This window comes from Meriones unguiculatus (genome assembly GCF_030254825.1).
Source record: "Meriones unguiculatus strain TT.TT164.6M chromosome X unlocalized genomic scaffold, Bangor_MerUng_6.1 ChrX_unordered_Scaffold_30, whole genome shotgun sequence".
In the NCBI taxonomy this organism is placed as follows: Eukaryota; Metazoa; Chordata; class Mammalia; order Rodentia; family Muridae; genus Meriones; species Meriones unguiculatus.
The window spans coordinates 11,982,289-12,005,028 of NW_026843706.1; the positions used below are offsets into that span (position 1 = coordinate 11,982,289).

At 39.9% G+C, this 22,740-nt stretch overlaps 1 protein-coding gene across 1 annotated transcript in view; it reads right to left on the bottom strand.

Moving 5' to 3' along the window:
- The window catches only part of Clic2 (chloride intracellular channel 2), a 29,289-nt gene extending 11,703 nt beyond the window's left edge, over positions 1-17,586 (bottom strand). The window contains 3 exon segments of the mRNA XM_060376772.1: positions 16,911-17,036; positions 17,158-17,267; positions 17,539-17,586. Of these exon segments, the coding sequence (XP_060232755.1) occupies positions 16,911-17,036; positions 17,158-17,267; positions 17,539-17,586 (284 nt within the window).
- Positions 17,587-22,740: the final 5,154 nt, after the last annotated feature.

The window sequence follows — 22,740 nt, forward strand, 5'->3', positions numbered from 1 at the left end:
AATGGAAGAAATCGATGTATCTGTCAAAGAAAATGTTAAATCCAAAAAATTCCTGACACAGACCGTCCAAGAAATCCAAGACAATATGAAAAGACAAAACCTAAGAATAATAGGTATAGAGGAAAAAGAAGACTCCCTTCTCCAAGGCCCAGAAAATATTTTCAACAAAATCATTGAAGAAAATTTCTCCAAGTTAAAGGAGAAGCCAATAAGAATACATGAGGCCTACAGAACACCCAACAAATCTGACCAGAAAAGAAAATCCTCCTGCCAAATAATAATCAAAACAGTAAGTATACAGAACAAAGAAAAAAATACTAAAAGCTGCAAGGGAAAAAGGCCAAGTAACATATAATGGCAAACCCATTAGAATCACACCTGAATTTTCAACAGAGACTATGAAAGCCAGAAGGGCCTGGAGGGATATCATGCAGACCCTAAGAGAACACAGATGTCAGCCCAGGATACTATACCCTGCAAAACTCTCAGTCCTCATAGACAGAGAAAACAAGGTATTCAATGACAAAAACAAATTTCAACAATACCTACATACAAATCTAGCATTACAGAAGACACTGGAAGGGAAAATACAACCCAAGAAAATTAGCTTCTGTCAAGAAAACACAGGAAATAATTAACCTTACTACAGTAAAACAAAAAACAACCAAGCACACAACCTGATGACCACAGCCAACATCAAAATCAAAGGATCTAACAGCCATTGGTCATTAATCTCTCTCAACATCAATGAACTCAACTCTCCAGTTGAGACACAGATTAACAGAATGGATACGTAAACAAAACCCAGCAATCTGTTGCATACAAGAAACACACCTAAGGCACAAAGATAGACATGAGGGTAAAAGGTTGGAAGATGGCTTTCCAAGCAAATGGACCCAAGAAACAAGCAGGAGTAGCCATTCGAATACCTGATAAAATAGACTTTCAACCAAAATTAATCAAAAGAGATGGGGAAGGACACTTCATACTCATCAAGGGAAAATTCCACCAGGAAGACATCACAATCCTGAACATCTATACCCCAAATACAAGAGCACCCACATTTGTAAAAGAAACATTGATAAAATTTAAACCACATAAAGATCCCCACACATTAATAGTGGGAGACTTCAACACCCCACTCTCAACAAAGGACAGGTCAACAAAAAAGAAATTAAACAAAGAAACAATATCTCTGACAGAGGTCATGAATCAAATGGACCTCACAGACATTTACAAAACCTTACACCCAAACACAAAAGAATTTACCTTCTTCTCAGCACCTCATGGAACTTTCTCCAAAATAGACCATATAGTTGGTCACAAAGCAAGCCTCCACAGATACAAGAAGATTGAAATAATCCCTTGTATCTTGTCTGATCACTATGGAATAAAGTTGGACTTCAACAACAACAGAAATAGCAAAAAGCCTACACACACATGGAAACTGAACAACTTGTTACTAAATGACAGCTGGGTCAGGGAAGAAATAAAGAAAGAAATTAACGTCTTCCTAGAACTCAATGAAAATGAAGACACAACATACCCAAACTTGTGGGACACAATGAAAGCAGTGCTAAGAAGAAAGTTCATAGCACTAAGTGCCTTCAAGAAGAAATTTGAGACAGCTCATTCAAGCAACTTAATGGCCCACTTAAAAACTCTAGAAAAAGAAGAAGCAGATACACCAAAAAGGAGTAGACGGCTGGAAATAATCAAACTCAGGGCTGAAATCAATCAATTAGAAAAAAAATAAAACAATTCAAAGAATCAATGAAACCAAGAGCTGGTTCTTTGAGAAAATCAACAAGATCGACAAGCCCTTAGCCAAGGTAACTAACAGGCAGAGAGACACCACCCAAATCAACAAAATCAGAAATGAAAAGGGGGACATAACTACAGACACTGAGAAAATCCAAACAATCATTAGGATTTACTTCAAAAGTCTATATGCCACAAAATTTGATAATCTAAATGAAATGGACAATTTTCTTGATTGATTTGACTTACTAAAGCTAAATCAGGACCAGGTAAATCAATTAAATAGTCCTATATCCCCCAAAGAAATAGAAGCGGTCATCAAAAGTCTCCCATCCAAAAAAAGCCCAGGACCAGATGGCTTCAGCGCAGATTTCTACCAGACCTTCAAAGAAGAGCTAACACCAATTCTCTCCAAACTATTCCACAAAATAGAAACAAAAGGAACATTACCAAACTCATTCTATGAAGCCACAGTCACCTTGGTACCTAAACCTCACAAAGACTCAACAAAGAAAGAGAATTTCAGGCTAATCTCCCTTATGAACATTTATGCAAAAATACTTAACAAAATACTCGCAAACCGAATCCAAGAACACATCAAAGATATTATCCACTATGACCAAGTAGGCTTCATCCCAGGTATGCAGGGGTGGTTCAATATACGGAAATCCATCAATGTGATCCACCATATTAACAAACTGAAAGAAAAAAACCACATGATAATCTCCCTAGATGCTGAAAAAGCATTTGACAAAATCCAACATCCATTCATGTTTAAAGTATTGGAGAGATCAGGGATACAAGGCACACATCTAAACGTAGTAAAGGCGATATACAGCAAGCCTATAGCCAACATCAAACTGAACGGAGAGAAACTTAAAGCAATCCCACTGAAATCAGGGATAAGACAAGGCTGCCCACTCTGTCCATACCTCTTCAACATAGTTCTGGAAGTCCTTGCTAGAGCGATAAGACAGTTGAAGGAGATCAAGGGGATACAAATTGGAAAGGAAGAAGTCAAATTATCACTATTTGCAGATGATATGATAGTATACATGAGTGACCCCAAAAACTCTTCCAGGGAACTCCTACAGCTGATAAACACCTTCAACAAAGTGGCCGGATACAAAATTAACTCAAAAAAATCAGTAGCACTCCTGTATACAAAAGACAAAAGGGCTGAGAAAGAAATTAGGGAAACAACACCCTTCACAATAGCCACAAATGACATAAGGTACCTCGGAGTAACCCTAACCAAGCAAGTCAAAGACTTGTATGGAAAAATTTTCAAGTCTCTGAAGAAAGAATTAGAAGAAGATATCAGAAGATGGAAAGATCTCCCATGCTCATGGCTTGGCAGAATTAACATAGTAAAAATGGCCATCTTACCAAAAGCAATCTACAGATTTAATGCAATTCCCTTCAAATTGCCAACACAATTCTTTACAGACCTGGAAAGAAAAATTCTCAACTTCGTATGGAATAACAAGAAACCAAGAATTGCTAAAACAATCCTCTACAATAAAAGATCTTCTGGAGGTATCTCCATCCCTGATCTCAAGCTGTACTATAGAGTATCAGTTATAAAAACTGCATGGTACTGGCATAGAAACAGAATAGTGGATCAATGGAACCGAACAGAAGACCCAGAAATAAACCCGCACAATTATGGACACCTGATTTTTGACAAAGATGGCAAAACCATACAATGGAAAAAAGATAGCATCTTCAACAAACGGTGCTGGTCTAACTGGATGTCTACATGTAGAAAAAATGAAAATAGATCCATACTTATCACCCTGCACAAAACTGAAGTCCAAGTGGATCAAAGACCTCAACATAAAATCAGACACATTAAATGGGCTAGAAAAAAAGTGGGGAATACGCTAGAACTCATTGGTACAGGAGAAAACTTCTTGAACAGAACACCAACAGCACAGGCTCTAAGAGCAACAATCAATAAATGGGACCTCATGAAATTGAAAAGCTTCTCTAAAGCTAAGGACACAGTCATCAAAACAAAGCGACTGCCTACAGATTGGGAAAGAATCATCACCAACCCTTTATCTGACAGAGGACTCATATCCAGTATACATAAAGAACTAAAGAAGCTGAAAAGCAGCAAACCAAGTAATCCACTTAAAAAATGGGGAACAGAGCTAAACAGAGAATTCTCTGTAGAGGAATATCGAATGGCAGAGAAGCACTTAAAGAAATGTTCAACCTCATTAGCCATTAGGAAAATGCAAATCAAAACAACCGTGAGATTTCACCTTAGCCATCAGAATGGCCAAGATCAAAAACTCAAGTGACAACACATGCTGGAGCGGTTGTGGAGAAAGGGGAACCCTTCTCCACTGCTGGTGGGAGTGTAAACTTGTACAACCACTCTGGAAATCAATCCAGTGCTTTCTCAGACAACTAGGAATAGTGCTTCCTCAAGATCCAGCCATACCACTCCTAGGCATATACCCAAAAGAGGTTCAAGTACACAAAAAGGACATTTGCTCAACCATGTTTGTAGCAGCTTTATTTGTAATAGCCAGAAGCTGGAAACAGCCCAGATGCCCCTCAACTGAAGAATGGATGCAGAAACTGTGGTATATCTATACAATGGAGTATTACTCAGAAATGAAAAATAAGGAAATCATGAAATTTGCAGGTAAATGGTGGGACCTGGAAAGGATCATCCTGAGTGAGTTGTCCCAGAAGCAAAAAGACACACATGGTATATACTCACTCATATAAACATACAACATAGAATACCCACTAAAATCTGTACATCTAAACATACTAAGCAAAAGAGAGGACCCTAAGTAAAATGTTCAATCCCCATCCTGAAAGGCAAAGAGGATGGACATCAGAAGAAGAAGAAAACAGGAAACAACCTAGGGATCTGCTACAGAGGGCCTCTGAAAGCCAGAAGAAGAAAACAGTAAACAACCTAGGAACCTGCCACAGAGGGCCTCTGAAAGCCTCTGCTATGCAGACTGTGAAAGCAGATACTGAGCCTGATGGCCAACTGACAGGCAGAGTGAATGGAATTTTATGTAAGAAGTGGGAAATAATAAGAGCTGGAGAGGACAGGAACTCCACAAGAAGAGCAACAGAACAAGAAAATTTGAACACAGGGAACTTCCCAGAGACTCATACTCCAACCAAGGACTATTCATGGAGATAACCTAGAACCCTGACAATGCAGCCACTTCTGATGAGAACTGATAGACTAAGATCAGAAAGAAGGAGAGGAGGACCTCCCCTATCAGTGGACTTGGGGAGGGGCATGCATGCAGAAGGGGGGGAGGGGGGGACCGGAAGGGGAGGAGGGAGGGACTTATGGCGGGATACAAAATGAATAAAGTGTAATTAATAAAAGTTAAATAAAAAATATTTAATGCCTAAATAACTTAAACAAAAAAAACTCAAAACCAAATTTTATCAATGCAAGCACTTCAGTACTTTTAAAATCAATACCAAGTATATTATTTTAATATTGGCTGCCAGCAAGAGAAGTTCCTATATACAACCACATGGAGGTGCAGTTTTCATATTTTTATAAACAGAGTTTTAAACCTTATTATTTTCATAAACCTGGTTTTTAAAACAGGACAGAAATTATGTAAAGTATTGATTATTAATACACTTAATAATCAATAATGAGACATCAAGATATATAAAACATAGTAAACTTATATATTTATAACAAACAAACAAAATTATAAAACTCATTTTTACTCCCTTTATCTGTAATTTCAAAGGAGGAACATCTTGTTACCTGTTGAATCCAATTTTTACAACCATAGAGGCTTGCAGCTTTTTTTTTAACCTGAGAAGCTGCTGTTGCCCCTTTAAGAGCTGTCTGCTTGCACAGAAGCCTTAAACATTTCTCAAAACCTGTTTTATCCACTTCAGCAGTAGCATCAGTCTTAAGGTTGGGTACTATAGAGGCTGGCATCCCATGTATAATCTCAAAGGAAGTTAAACCTAGCTGGTAAGGGGAATTCCTAATCCTGCAAAGGGCAAAGGGGAGGAGCATCACCTAGTCAGTGCCAGTCTACAAGGTCATTTTCATTAAGGTCTCTTTTAATGTTCTGTTCATCCTCTCTACCTGTCCTAAACTTTAGGGCCTATTTGCACAATGCAATCTCCAGTCTGCCCCAATAAACTTAGCTATATTCTGACTTACCTTCCTCTTCTTTGCCACAACCTGGGCAGTCTCATTCTCAGAACTGTCCTTGTTATTGTACACTCTCTGTTACCTCAACTAAATCTTGCAATGCCATCTGTCCTGTTCTTTCCTGTTTCTGTAATTTCTTTCTTATGTCTGGAGTGGACTGGTTAATGAAATCCAAAGCAACCATACCTGTATGTTCAGGTTTTTCTGGATCTACATGTATATATCTGCGAAAGGCTTCATTTCTTTTCAGAAAGGCAGTTGGACTTTCATCTGTTCCCTGTCTGACATCATATGCCTTGGCCAAATTAGTGGGCCCTGTTCTTGAGACCTGCCAACAGAGTCTAGTGGTAGACTAGGAGACACTCCTTACCTGCAGCCATGTTGTAATCCTAATTGGGCCTCTTATAGGGAAAGTAATCATCAATATGGGCTTGTTCTGTAGTTGGAACTCCTGTGGTGTCTGGGACATTTTTGTGCGCCTCTGAAATAATACGTCCCCTGCTCCTCTGTGGTAAACAAAACCTGTAAAAGCTGCTGGCAATCGTAGATTGACTGCCATTAGCATCTGGAGGGCCCCGTGGCCTGTAAGGGAAGGACTGTAGAATCTGCCTCTGGTTCCCCAGAGGGAGAAGCTGCCTGGAGGCTCTGAGTCCTTGGCACTGGGCCAGATGTCGGTTCCAACCTGCATAAAGGAGCAGAAGCTGGTTGAGGAATGGGAGGAGGAGGGGGTGGAAAAATTATTTCCATGGGAGTCCCATCCCACAAAACAAAGTAAGGGGGGTTGAGAGGGAGCCAGGGCAGTGGCCTCTGGTTTCAGAGAGCCTGCGGAAGGGGGATTGTTAGTGGGGGTCAGAAAGGACTTGATCCATGGAGGTGGATGAGTCACCAGGTCCTTCCAAACTACAATATGGGCACTTGGTCTGGGTGCCCATATGCCTTCTGAAAAATTCTATTTCCCACTGCAAGGCCAGTGGGAAGGTTGTAAGTTCCTTCTGGCGACCAGCCCATATTGAAGGTGGGCCATTCCGACCTGCAAAAAGTCATCATTTTTCCTTTCCTCACATCAGCTGAAAGACCGTGAGCTCTAGTCTTGTCTTCTCCAAAATGAGTCAGAACCAAGTCAAGAGGTTTGGAAGTATTCTGTCCCATATCGTCAGTCAGTCTATTCATCAAGAGAATTCAGGAGAATGCAAAAGAAAGTAAGGAGAACAATTTCAACAAATAGTAAATCACTCATACACAAAAAAGAACCAGCCGTCTCAGACAAAAATGAAACCAAAGGCAACAACTTATAGCCTATACCTGGGCTAATATCCCTGGACAAAACTGAAATCACAGAAACAAAAACAGCAGCAGTTTTAAACAAAAGTAGAATCAAGCACTCTCAAGTAGATGCAAAAGAACAAACAATTAATCACAGAAATGAAACAGCAACTCCGGGCACAACACCAAGAAAAAGACAATTAATCACACACAGAGACCAAGTAAAACAAAAAAACCTGGCTTTTCCCGGACTTCTCTGCCACAGAAGTTCCAGAAAGTCTATGAAAACCGATCCTCACTCTGGTTCTCCTATCCTAGGAGTGCCGAGGAGGCAGAAACAGGGCCAAAAACATCTTTTTGAAGCCCCTCCCTCAGCCGTAGGCCCCGACATGTCTGTCATACCTATATCTGGCTGCTCCCATAAGCACCTCAAGGCTTTTAAGGATAAGAAACAAAGAATAAAGGCAAATAAACATTTAAAGCAGATGGACAACATAGAAGATGTTACAGTGGAACTAAGCTCTCTGGGTCAGGAGTCCTAGAGGTCCCGAGGCATCCTGGGTGGACGGAGCCCCCAAATGTAATGCCAGGTTCATGAGACCCTCAGAGACCACCAGGAGATGACTCAATGCAATTCCAAGAGAGCTTTATTATGAGAGTGATCCAACTCGGGCGGGACCCAAGTCTCGCTGACACAGCAGTAGAGAAGTGGGACCCCAAGCTCTGAGTGAACAGGATTTTTAAAGGGAAAGTCTGTGAGCAAAGGGTTTCCATGGCAACAAGCAGGGGGCACAAGCTTTGGTGTTACAGAATTGGGTGAAGTTTAGCAGGGCGGGGTGACCTTTTCTGAGGCACACAATCACAGTGGCTAAGGCATATAGTCACAATGGCTATTCTTCTAAACCATATCTGAAACATTGGGGAGAATTTTCCCACCCGATTCCCATTGATTATTGCCAGGGAGTTTGTCTCTATTTTCTATGAAGTATTTATTCTGTGATATTTCCTGAAGGCTGTTGCTAGGAGAGTTAACTTTGTTCTCTGCCAAGTGCACATTCTGTGACATTTCCTGGTACCTGAATTCAGCTCCCAGTCAAGATGGCTCTTTACTCAGGCTAACTATACCCAGGCTAACTTAAACTTTTCACCTTATATCTCTGATCTCTCCTGGACTTTAAACATAAATGAAAGTTGGATTTTATCAAATGCTTTTTCAGCATATAAGGAGATTATCATGTGGTCTTTTTCTTTCTGTTTGTTTATATGGTGGATTACATTGATGGATTTCTGTATATTAAACTACCCCTACATGCCTGGGATGAAGCCTACTTAGACATAGTGGATGATATCTTTGATGTGTTCTTGGATTCGGTTTGCGAGTATTTTGTTGAGTATTTTTGCATCAATGTTCATAAGGGAGATTGGCCTGAAGTTCTCTTTCATTGTTGGGTCTTTGTGAGGTTTAGGTATCAAGGTGACTGTGGCCTCATAGAATGAGTTTGGTAATGTTCCTTCTGTTTCTATTTGGTAGAATAGTTTGAAGAGAATTGGTGTTAGCTCTTTTTTGAAAGTCTGGTAAAATTCTGAGCTGAAACCATCTGGCCCTGGGCCTTTTTTGGATGGGAGAGTTTTGATGACAGCTTCTATTTCCTTAGTGGCTATAGGATTATTTGATGAATTTACCTGTTATTGATTCAGCTTTGGCAAGTGGAATCAATCAATAAAATTGTCCATTTCCTTTAGATTTTCAAATTTTGTGGGGTATATAGGCTTTTGAAGCAAGACCTAATGATTGTTTAGATTTCGTCTGTGTTTGTTATGTTCCCCGTTTCATTTCTGATTTTGTTGATTTGGATGATATCTCCCTGCCTTTTAATTAGTTTGACTAAGGGTTTGTCTATCTTGTTTATTTTCTCAAAGAACCAGCTCTTGGTTTCATTGTTTCTTTGAATTGTTTTATTTGTCTCTAATTTATTGATTTCAACACTAAGTTTGATTATTTCCAGCTGTCTACTCCTCTTGCGACTGTCTGCTTCTTTTTTTTTCTAGGGCTTTCAGGTGAGCCTTTAAGTTGCTTGTATAAGATGTTTCAAATTTCTTCTTGAGGCACTTAGTGCTATGAATTTTCCTCTTAGCACTGCTTTCATTGTGTCCCATAAGTTTGGGTATGTTGTGCCTTCATTTTCATTGAATTCTAGGAAGTGTTTGATTTCTTTTTTTATTTCTCTCCTGACCCAACTGTCACTAAGCAGCGAGTTTTTCAGTTTCCATGTGTGTGTATAGGCTTTTTGCTATTTCTGTAGTGGTTGAGATCCAGCTTTAAACCATGGTAGTCAGATAGGATACAAGGGATTATTTCAATCTTCTTGTATCTGCTTATGCTTGCTTTGTGACCAACTATATGGTCTATTTTGGAGAAAGTTCCATGAGGTGCTGAGAAGAAGGTAAATTCTTTTGTGTTTGGGTGAAAGATTCTTTAGATGTCTGTTAGGTACATTTGATTCATGACCTCTGTTAGAGACATCGTTTCTTTGTTTAATTTCTGTTTTGTTGACCTGTCCTTTGTTGGGAGTGGGATGTTGAAGTCTCCCACTATTAATGTGTGGGGATCTATACGTGGTTTATGTTTTATCAATGTTTCTTTTACAAATGTGGGTGCTCTTGTATTTGGGGCATACATGTTCAGAATTGTGATGTCTTCTTGGTGGAATTTTCCTTTGATGAGTATGAAATGACCTTCCCCATCTCTTTTGATTGATTTTGGTTGAAAATCTATTTTTATTTGATATTAGAATGGCAACTCCTGCTTACTTCTTGGTTCCATTTGCTTGGAAAACTGTCTTCCAGCCCTTTACTCTCAGGCAATGTCTATCTTTGTGACTTAAGTGTGTTTCTCGTATGCAACAGATTTTTGGGTCTTGTTTATGTATCCATTCTGTTAGTCTGTGTCTTTTTATTGAAGACTTGAGTCCATTGATGTTGAGGGAGATTAATGAGCAGTGGCTGTTAGATCCTTTAATATTGATGTTGATTGTGGTAGTGTATTTGTGTGCTTGGCTACTTTTAGTTTTGCTGTCGTGAAGTTATTTATTTCCTGGGTTTTCCTGAGTGTAGTTGGCTTTCCTAGGTTGTAGTTTTCCTTCTAGTATCTTCTGTGACACTGGATTTGTGGGCAGATATTGTTTAAATTTGTTTTGTCTTTGAATATCTTGTTTCTCCATCTACGATGACTGAGAGTTTTGCTGGGTATAGTAGCCTGGGCTGACATCTGTGTTTTCTTAGGGTCTGCATGATATCTGTCCAGGCCCTTCTGGCTTTCTCTGTTGAGAAGTCAGGTGTGATTCTGATGGGTTTAGCATTATAGGTTATTTGTTTTTTTTTCTCTTGCAGCTGTTAGTATTTTTTCTTTGTTTTGTGTACTTACTGTTTTAATTATTATGTGGCAGGATAATTTTTTTTTCTGTTTTAATTTATTAGGTGTTCTGTAGCTCTCTTGTATGCTTATAGGCCTCTCATATAAATTGGGGAAATTTTCTTCTATGATTTTGTTTAAAATAATTTCTGGGCCTTGAAGGCCTTTTTCCTCTATTCCTATTATTATTATATTTTGTCTTTTCATGTTGTCTTGGATTTCTTGGATGGTCTGTGTCAGGAATTTTTTAGAGTTAACATTTTCTTTGATGGATACATCTATTCCTTCCATTGCATCTTCCACACCTGAGATTCTTTCTTCCATCTCTTGTAGTTTGTTGGTGATGCTTATCGTTGTAGTTCCTGTTTTATTCCCTAAGTTCTTTCTTTTCACGATTTCCTTTGTTCGTGTTTTCTTTAATTTTTCCAATTCTATCTTCAGACCTTGGGCTGGTTTGTTGATTTTCTTTACCTGTCTGATTGTATTTTCCTTTTTTCCTTCAATTTCTTCAGCTGTTTGTTTGAACATTCCTCTCTTTCTTTTATTTCTTTCAGTGATTTAAATATTTCTTCTCTAAAGGCCACAAACTGGCTGCATCTTTCCGTATTTCTTTACAGATGGCCATAATCTGTCTTTATCTTCCTCTAGTTCTTTACACATTTTATTTGTTTCTTCTATTATCCTCTTCATAAGCATATATGTAAGGTCATGTTGAATTGCATTCTTGCTGGGGTGTCCAGGGCTGCTTGCCCCTGGATAACTGGGTTCTGGAGATGCCATATTGCTCTATCTTTTGTTGGTTGAGCTTTTATGCTGGCCTCTACCCATTGGGATATCTTAGGTGTTAGGTATTAGTTTCTGGTGCTTCCTGGAATCCTGTGGTGGAGAGATTCCCCTTGGCAGGAAGATGATTTTTCCTGAAGGAGGCCTCCTCAGCTTTTTGGGTATGGTCACTGAATGGCCAGTGTTTTTCAGGAGTTGCCACAGCTCACTTCAGGTATAGAGACCTGAGTGGTAACTGTGGTCCTTGTTAGGAGAAAGGGCTCTCCTCTCACCCAGAGAAGTCCTGGAGATAGCTGCCCTGCTTCTGGGTTTCTTGCTGTAAATTTAGTGAACTGCTGATGTAACCTGGGTGTCCTGTGGTTTGGTCAGTTTTGTTAGGGATAACTGGTTGCCCCTTGGAGCAGTATCTGGGGACTGATCCTGTGGATCCCAGGCTTCTTTAGTTCTGAAGTTGGAGTTCTGTGCCCTAGTACCAAGTGGTAATCAGTGGCAGATGAGCATAGCTCTCATGCTTGCAACAGGAGTCTAGAGCCTTGAGCCTGCAGGTACCCAGAAACTTTTCCGGAGCTGGGTGTCCTGAGATAAGGCCAGATGTTTCCCCCACTATGGGGTTTCCTCCCAAAAGGGTGACCCAGTCTGTGTTGTTTGGAGTGGCACGTAGTGCATGCAGACACTGGCAGGTGGTGGCTGCAAGCTGATGACTGGCTGCCTGCAGGAAACTGGAAACTTTTCTGGGGAAAAGTTTTCTGTGTGTGGTGTGTGTGTGGGGGGGGAGGGGTCTGCTGAGTGCTCTAAGCTCAGACCTGCTGTTTCCCTCGCATGGGGTTTTCTCCTGACAGGGAAACCCAGTCTGTGATGCCCTGGGGCGCACAGTTCTGTCTGTGATGGAGAGTTGGGCGTGCAGCAGGTCTCTGGGCTGGTGGCTGGTGCCCCACTCTGGGATGGCGGCTATGCTCTCGCTGGTCTCCAGGACTTTTTTCAGGGTGACCTGAGGTCAGTCCCATTTGCTTCCTTCCCTGTGGGGTTTTCTCGAGACTGAGACTCCCAGTTTCTGATGTTTTCGTGCCCACAGTTCAGCCTGGGAGGTTGATCAGGACACGCAGGCATGTGGCTCTGGTCTGGTGACCAAGTGCCTGCTGGGAACTCTTCCGGGTTTTAGCTTGGTGACCTGAGAATGGACCCAATTGATTCCCACACCATAGGGTTTCCTCTCACCTTGGAAACACGATCGCTGGTATTTTAGGGCCCAGAGTTCAGTCTCTTGGTCACTGTGTCAACACTGCAGTACTGCTCCTCAGACACAGTGTCCTCCTGATCTTGGAGCTTGAATTTTGGTTTCTTTAAAAACTCAGTTATATTATGTGAACATGTTTTGTTTTAATCCCAGGTATGGGATATGGGGTTGTTTCAGATTGTCCAGAGCAGCTAACTAGAATATGTCTCATGCTCTGGCAGAGTTGTGTTATTTGTTTGTTTTGTTTTGTTTTTGTCAGTTACAGATAGTTTAATTCTGGGGACTCTGGAGAGGGTATAAATGGAAGATTCCCAAGAGGGCCTTTGGTGGTTGCTGTTCCCCTTGCTGCTGCCTCTGCTGCTGCTGGTTCCCGCTATTGTTAGTTCCTGCTGCTGCATTTATTATTGCTAGTTTTCTGGATTGCAGGATTGCTGGATATTCTGATGGAGAAGATTGGACTTTTCCCTAGGAACCCAATGACCTTAATCAACAGGAAGTAGTCTATGTCCCCCTTTCCCTCTAACCTTCTTTCTAGCTTACCTAGTGTTGGGGGTTTGAGAAGGATTGGGGTGGGGAAGGGCAGTAGATATAAGAACCCAATAAAATAGCTAAAAATATGCATAAATCAGCCTATATAAAGGATACAGATGAAGGAAGCTTTTGATTTTTTTTTCCTGCTTGCCCATGCTCTCACTTGCTCTCATTCCTTCACTGACATTAGAGCCTACTATACTCTGGGATTTTGGAATATACTGAAAGCCAACTGAGACAACTGACTTTGTGGATGAGACAACTAGCCTTGTGGACTGAAAAGTATTGGATTCTTGAACTTTTCTTTGGTATAAAGCCATTGTTGGACTAGATGAACTACCCTGTGCAATATAGAATCTTATAAATTCTATATATAATCATTCTGTCAGTTTTGTTCCTCTAGAGAACCCTGATTAATACACCCCTGAATAATCTATTGTTTTGCCCCTGTTAGCTCTTTCTGCTCAGCTAATGAATATGTCCATGTCCAGTTAAACCTAAAATCATACTCTCCTCCTCCAACATCCTCTCTTAAAGTACAATTGTGTCTTGATAGAGTACTCCTCTCTCTTCTTTCTCTGCTCTTTCTCCTTAGCTTGTTCCAGTCATTTTCACAAAACCAGTAATTGTGACATTTCTTTCTCATTTATTCCTAACTTGCTCCCAACATCTCTAGTTTAATGCATATATCCCAACTGCTACAAACCAGCTGGCCTTCCTCATGCTCCCTTTTGTTGCTGGATACAAATTCCTAGGTCATGCCATTTTGTCACAATGATAGAAAGCTAATTAAAATAGGGGAAATTCATATAGAGAAGGATGGAGAAACATTAAATAACATAAAGGATATTTGGAAAAGCCATCGGGGAAACCTATTGTATTGTAAGGTACTTAAAAGCAGTTATTCTACCTGTTAGGGTAATGTCCCCCTAGGAACAATGGACAATCTAACAAAAATGTCTGTGCCAGGTAGATGATACCTCTGTTCAACTTGTTGGTGACAGGAGCCAAAGAAACTCTCCTAAGCAAAAGGCTATTGCCAAGGCTTTTGATTGCCAGCCAGACCCAGTCTTGACTAGCTCTTATGAATTAATTATACAGGATTACTATTCTATCTCTCCACTCCCACCCCATGAGTTCTTTATTAAAATTTATACAGAAAATTGATTTTCCTATTTTAAAATATGTTATGTTAAAAATTATTTAGACCATTATAGCTCTAGTGTATTTGAAGTTGTAGGAGGAGGTTTATGTTTGTGTATTATTGTAGGAACAGATTCCCAATGCACTTTTAAATTAGCAAGAATTGCCAGTCTGGAACTAGTAAGATGGCGCAGTGGTTAAAGGCACTTTCTACTGAGTCTAAAGACCTGAGTTTGAATATTGGAACTCACATGATGGGAGGAAATATTTGACACCCACAAGTTTTTCTATAGTCGCCACACATGTGCTATGGTATGCACAAGTGTGTGTGTGTGTGTGTGTGTGCCTATGCACAACCGACATAACCCCCACACCAATTAATTAATCAATAAATGTAATTGGGAATAGCGCTACCTCAAGATACAGCTATACCACTCCTAGGCATATATTCAAAATATGTTCAAGAATAAAACAAGAACATTTGCTTAACCATATTCATAGCAGCTGTATTTGTAATAGCCAGAATCTGGAAACAGCTCAAATGTCCCTCAGTTGAGGAGTGGATACAGAAATTGTGGTAATTTCACACAATGGAATACTACTCAGCAATTAAAAACAAGGAAATCATGAAATTTGCAGGCAAATGGTGGAAACTAGATAAGATCATCTTGAGTGAAGTATCCCAGAAGCAGAAAGACACACATGGTATATACTCGCTTATATAGACCTATAAGATATGATAAACATAATATAGGATAAACATCCTAAAATCTGGACACCTAAAGAAGCTAAGCTAGAAGGAGGTCCTGGGTAAGATGATCAATCCTAACTGGGAAAGACAAACATGATGGATATTGAAAAAAGGAGAAAACAGGAAACAGGACAGAAGCCTACCACAGAAGGCCTCTGAAAGACTCTACATGACAGTGTATCAAAGCAGATGCTGGGACTCTTAACCAAACTTTGGGCAGAGTGCAGGGAATCCTAGAAAGAAAGGGGAGATAGTGGGGCCTGGGGAGGACAGGAGCTCCACAAGGAGAGCAACAGGACCAAAGTATCTGGGTACAGGGGTCTTTTTTTTTTTACAGTTTTTTTCTTTATTAATTACACTTTCTTCACTTTGTATTCCCCCTGTGGTTCCCTCCCTCCTCCCATCCCAATCCCTCCCTTCCTCCATCCTCTGCATGCATGCCCCTCCCCAAGTCCACTGATAGGGGAGGTCTTCTTTTCCTTCCTTCTGATCCTAGTCAATTAGGTCTCATCAGGAGTGGCTGCATTGTCTTCTTCTGTGGTCTGGTAACGCTGCTTCCCCCTTAGGGGGAGGTGATCAAAGAGTAGGTCAATCAGTTCCTGTCAGAGACAGTACAGGGGTCTTTTTTGAGACTGATACTCCAACCAAAGACCATTCATGGATATAACCTAGAACCCTTGCTCAGTTGAAGTCCATGGCAACTCAGTATCCAAGCAGGTTCCCTAGTAAGGGGAACAGGGACTGTCTGACACGAACTCAGTAGCAGGCTCTTTGGCCACCCTCCCCTGAGGGGGAGGAGCAGCCTAGCCAGGCCACAGAGGGGGACAGTGCAGCCAGTCCTGATGAGACCTGATAAGCTAGGGTCAGATGGAAGGGGAGGAGGACCTCCCCTATCAGTGGGCTTGGAATGGGGAATGGGAAGAGATGAGGGAGAGAGGGTGGGATTGGGAAGGAATGAGGGAGGGGCCCTATAGCTGGGCTACAAAGTGAATAAACTCTAATTAATATAAAAAAATAAAAATTTAATTAAAAATATTAAAAAATTAGTAGATATTAGACATATAATACAGGATAAACATACTAAAATCTGTACACCTAAAGAAGCTAAGCAAGAAGGAGGACCCTGGGTAAGATGCTCAGTTCTCACTCAAAAACAAATGGGGTGGACATTGGGAGAGGGAGAAGACAGGCAACAGGACAGGAGCCTACCACAGAGGGCTGTTCAAAGACTCTAACCAGCAAGTATCGAAGGAGATGCTGAGATGCTGAGACTAATAGCCAAACGGTAGGCAGAGTGCAGAGAATCTTATAAAAGAAGGGAGAGATAGAAAGACCTGGAAGGGTCTGGAGCTCCACAAAACATCAGGACCAAAAAATCTGGGACCAGGGGTCTTTTCTGAGACTGATACTCCAACCAAAGACCATTCATGGAGATAATGTAGAACCCCTGCACAGATGTTGCCTGTGGCAGCTCAGTTTCCAAATGGGCTTCCTAGTCAGGGGAACAGAGGCTATCTCTAACATGAACTCAGTGGCTGGCTCTTTGATCACCTCCCCCCAAGGAGGGGGCAGTCTTACCAGGCCACAGAGGAAGACTATGAGAGACAGTCCTGATAAGACCTGATAGGATAGGGTCAGATGGAAGAGGAGGAAGTCTTCCCCTATCAGTGGACTGAGGAAGGGCCATGGGAAGAGATGAGGGAGGCAAGGGAAGAGAGAGGGGGCTACAGCTGAGATACAAAGTGAAGACATTGCAATAAATAAAAAATTATGTTAAAAATATTAGAAAAATTAATCTAAAATAAATAGACCAAAAATTATCTTAAGCATAATAATAACCTATAAAATGTTGTACTTTGGATGAGCCAGTGTCTGCTCTAGAAACTCCTCAATTTTAATGAAGTCTGTTTTCAACTCTTTGTTATATACCAAAGATGGAGGATTGGTACTTGGGGCTAAGTTCTTCAGTTCTTCAGGTTTTCTGTAATTATTGAAAACAAGAAGGGTTAGATCTCTAGAGAAAATATATGCTATTACATACCAACATTATATTGTCTACCAATATCATGCCCCAGAATTAAATATATCCTGATTTATCTTACCTGGTTATGTCAATAGTAGTCACAATAAATTTAACTCCTTTAAGCCAGAATACCATGAAAAGGCATTGGCAAAAGGTACAGTTTCCAATACTTTCCCCATCACTTCTATCCTAGTAAGATAAAGTCCTCAGTGTACTCACTTTTTTGTTACAAAAGGGTGTATTAAGTGCTTATTGAGAAATTGGAAGTACTTAATCTCCTAGATTCTGACAGAGAATAAATGAAATAATATAAAAATTATAAGTGTGATGAGCTTATAATAATAAATCTTAATAAATTTTTATACTATATTTCATATAACTTTTTCTACTCTGTATATATGAAAAAAACATGAGCATACAACTTGTCTCACTTTTGAGATTTAAGTAAAATAATACATACTTTTTTACAGATCCTTTCAAATTTCCTCCTTGAGAAGATTCTTTCCATATTGCATGTGACCATTTCATTTCTTTTTTTGTGTAAATTGTTTAATAACATCTTTACATTTTTCTATTAAGGTTATTTTTTCCAGATCAATAAATATTATATAAATGTATGAAATTTTTAAAGAACTAAATAAAAATGTTATTTAAAATTTAAATTTACATAAAATCTATTATTATTTTTTTCTATATATCATGGTTTTCCTGATATCCATATAGATCTACATAAATATATGTATTCAAGATTACAAAAGCTTTATATTCTTACTTTAACCATGAATATATTCTATGATGCTTTCCTCTAGAAACCTTATAGTTTCATATTGTCATGTGCTTTATTTATTTGAAATTTTTGGTGTAAGGTGTATTGGGAATTCTGCTGTAGTGTGATTGTGTTACTTTAAATTTTCCATATAATATATTTTGATCACATTCTTTCCCCCTCCCCAAGATCCCTCTTCACCTTCATAGAGACACTCAACTTCATACTTTTTCCTTCAGAAAGCTCCCCCAACCCTCCCCAAACTCAGTAAAACAAAAACTGAAAAGACAGCAAATACTAAACCATATAAAATAGGCACATACAAAAAACACTGTGTGAGTGTGAGTGTGTGTGTGTGTGTGTGTGTGTGTTGGTCAACTACTCTGAGTATGAAGGTGGGTGTTGGTCAGCTACTGAGTATGAGGCCTGCCCTGGAGTGTAGCTGTTATACTCAGTCTCACCCCATTGACATTTTTTTCTTTCCCATCAGGTATCAATTATAAATAGCTTCTTGGTTAGGGATGAAACTTTTTGCCCATTTCCCCTTCTCCATGTTGGGAATTTTTCTCTGGCTTAATCTTGTGCAGGTTTTTTTGTGTACTGTCATAGTCTCTTTGAGTTCATGTAGCACCAACCCTGTTATGATGCTATTTCCTTGAAGTCATCCACTACCTCTGAGTCTTACAATCTTTTCAATCCCTCTTCTGCATAGATGTCTGAGCCTTGAAAGGAAGGATTTGATAAGACATCCAATTTAGGGCTGATGTTTCTCAATGTCTGCTTATCGGCCATTTGTTAGTCTCTTTGTTAATTACATTTATCGCAAGAATAAACTTCCCTGGTGAGGGTTGAGTGAAGTAAGTACTGGTCTATGTGTAAAGCTATATGTCATTTGAAGCCATTTTATTACTATGCTTCTTTAACAGAATAGCAATAGTAGATTTTTCCCTGAAGGCTCATGACCCATATAGTCTTCAGTGTAAGGTGTGAGTTCCATCTCATGGAGTGGTTCTACAATTCAATTTTAAAAAGTGGTTGTTTCCTCCATAACATTTGTTCCATTGTTGCACAAGTGTATCTTTTTTTTTTTGGTAGAGGGAAGAAAAGGAAATTTATTTTGCTTCCATTTCAACATTGTAGTATATCATTGAAGGGAGTCAGGACAGTAACTCAAACAGGGCAGGAACCTGGAGGTAGGAGCTGATGCAGAGGCCATGGAGGAGTGCTGTTTACTGGCTTGCTCATCATGGCTTACTCAGTGTGCTTTCTTATAGAATCTAGGACCACCAGCCTAGGAGCAGCACCACTTACAATGGGCTTGGCCCTCCCCATCAATCACTAATTTAAAAAATTCCCTACGGCCAGATATTATGAAGGTGTTATTTCTCAACTAAGTTCCCTCCTTTCAGATAACTCTAGCTTATGTCAAGTTGACATAAAACTTGCCAGGACATAAGGGTAAATTATTATCATGAAAGATGAATTTGGGCCCTCTGAAGGTCTGTAGACAGGTATGGGTCACTTACTTTAGGGTGTTCTAGCAAAGAAAATGTATATGTGTGTGTGTAAAACATTTTATTCTTTCCTTCTTTCTTTCCTTCTTTCCTTCCATTCTTCCTTCCTTCCTTCCTTCCTTCCTTCCTTCCTTCCTTTTTTCCTTTTTACATCTGGACTGAAAAGTTCCCTCTCTTCCTCTTCCCCTATATCCCCCCCCCACACTCCCAATGCACTTCTCCTCTGTTTCTCTTCATACAAGTAAAGACCTCCTATGGATATCAACCAATCATAGCATATCAGGTTGCAGTACAACTAGGCACCTCCCCTTGTATTGAGACTGGATGAGGCAACCCAGTAGGAGGAAAAGGTCTCTAAGGCAGGCAGAAGAGTCAGAGACAGCCCGGGCCCCCACTGTTAGGAGCCCCAAAAGAAGACCAAGCCTCACAACTGTAACATATATGCAGATGTCCTATGTCAGTCTTATGTAGGCTTCCTGATTGTTGGTTTAGTCTCTGTGAGCCCCTAGGAGCCCAGGTTGGTCATTTTTGTGAATTTTCTTGTAGTATCCTTCACCACTCTGGCCCCTACAATCCTTCTTCTCCCTCTTCCAAAGTATTTCCTAAGCTCTGCCAAATGTTTGGTTGTGGGTCTCTGCATCTGTCAACCTCAGTTCCTGGGTGAAGCATTACTGATGACAATTGGGCACCAGTCTATGAGTATAGCAGAATATTATTATTAGAAATATATTACTTGATTTGTTCCTTTTTAACTTCTTGAGTTCTTTATATTCTGGATATTAGCCCTCTGTCAGATATAGGGTTGGTGAAGATACTTTCCCATTCTGTAGTCTGTTGTTTTGTTCTTATGACAGGGTTTTTTGCTTTACAGAAGCTTTCAGTTTCATGAGGTCCCATTTATTGGTTGTTGATCTTAGAGCCTGTGCTGTTGTTGTTCTGTTCATGAAGTTGTCTCCTATGCCAATGAGGTCAAGGCCCTTCCCCACTTTTTCTTCCAACAGTTTTAGTATGTCTGGTTTTATGTTGTGGTCTTTGATGCACTTGGACTTTACTTTTGTGCAGATTGAAAAATATGGATCTCTTCGCATTTTTCTACATGTAGACATCCAGTTAGACCAGCACCATTTGTTGAAGATGCTATCTTTTTTTCCATTGTATGGCTTCTTTGTCTAAAATCAAGTATCTATAGTTGTGTGGGTTTATTTCTAGGTCTTCTATTCGATTCCATTGATCCACCATTCTGTTTCTATACCAGTACCATGCAGTTTTTATTATCATTGCTCTATAGCACAGCTGGAGATCAGGGATGGAGATAAGTCCAGATGATCTGTTGTTGTACAGGATTGTTTTAGCAATTCTGGGTTTTTTATTTTTCCATATGAAATTGAGAATTGTTCTTTCAAGTTCTGTAAAGAATTGTGTTGATATTTTGATGAAATTGCATTGAATCTGTAGATTGCTTTTGGCAGAATGGCCATTTTCACTATGTTAATCCTACTGATCCATGAGCATGGGAGATCTTTCCATCTTCTGATATCTTCTTCAATTTCTTTCTTCAGAGACTTGAAGTTTTTTTTTTTTCAAAAAGCTCTTTTATTTGTTTGATTAGAGTTACATCAAGGTACTTTATGCTATTAGTGGCTATTTGGAATGTGTAGTTTCCCTAATTTCTTTTTCAACCATTTTGTCTTTCATACAAAAGCACTACTGATTTTTTTGAGTTAATTTTGTATCCAACCACTTTGCTGAAGGTGTTTATCAGCTGAAGGAGTCCTTTGGTTGAATTTTTGGGGTTACTTATGTATACTATCATATCATCTGCAAATAGTGATACTTTGACTTCTTCCTTTCCAATTTGTATCCTTTTGATCTTTAGTTGTCTTATTGGTCTAGCGAGTACTATGTTGAAGAGATAAGGAGAGAGTAGGCAGCCTTGCCTTGTCCCTGATTTCAGTGGGATAGATTTAAGTTTTTCTCCATTTAGTTTGATGTTGGCTATAGGCTTGCTGTATATTGTATTTATCATGTTTAGGTAAGTGCCTTTTATCCCTGATCTCTCCAAGACTTTAAACATGAATGGGTGTTGGATTCTGTCAAATGCATTTTCAGCATCTAAGGAGATTATCATGTTGTTTTTCTCCTTCAGTTTGTTTATTATATGGTAGAATACATTGATGGATTTATGTATATTGAACCACCCCTGTATGCCTGGGATGAAGCTTACTTGTTCATAGTGGATGATATCTTTAATGTGTTCTTGGATTCTGTTTGCAAGTATTTTACTGAGTATTTTTGCATTAATGTTCATAAGAGCAATAGGTCTGAAGTTCTCTTTTTTTGTTGGGTCTTTGTGTGGTTTAGATGTTAAGGTGACTGTGGCCTCATAGAATAAGTTTGGTAATGTTCCTTCTGTTTTTATTTTGTGGAATAATTTGAAGAGAATTTGAGTTAGCTTTTTTGTGAACGTCTGGTAGAATTCTGTGCAGAAACCATCTGGCCCTGGGCTTTTTTTGGATAGGATACTTTTGATGACTGCTCAAAACAATTCTTAAAACTACTGGAAAATTGAATAACTTCTGGTATTCTATATGACCACAATGGAATAAAGCTAGCGATCAACAACAATAAAGAATAAAAGAAAAAGAAAGAAGCCCCAAAAGAATAAAATTCAAAATGAAAATGGAAGCATTACAACATATACCAATGAAATAAAAAGTAACAGAACACACTTTAAAGTATTTTTCTTGGTGAATCCAAGATGGCGTCAACCAGTATGCACCATATCTGAAGGATGGAGGATGGGAGACTGTGAAACCATTGAGTGGACAGGTGGCTGGATCCAAGACATTGACTTCGGTGTTTCCTGGACTGGAGGGGGAATCCTGGGAGTTGGGGGGGTCAGTTGAATTCAGGCCCCCTGTGGCCATATCCCAGGTCCAGGAATACTGAAATGTGGGCCCTTTGCCCTTTTCACATACTTCATTGAGTTTGAATCCCCAGATCCAGGGACCCTCCACTTTAGCTGCCAAATATTAGACCTCTCCCACTCCCCTGAGGGCAGCATTAGGAGTCCTGGGACAGTATCCCAGCTTCCAGGCCACAGTTTTTCTGGTCAACCTATGGTGACCAGGTGAACAATTGAATCACAGGGATCCTGAATCTAAGATGGTGGAGCCAAAATGAACCTGAGTACCAGGATCACAGTGTTGAATAGTCTTGTAAGCTGCAGACAATCTCCCTTCTGAGGCACTCCACGGTTTCCACCTGTGCTCGAGCCCTTTGAGGCACCTGCACCCGTGCTCCACAGCTGTGCCTGCACCCTGCCTTGTGGGGTTCCTGTGACTCAAGTGTGCCTGACCTCTGATCTTCAATGCACCCTTCT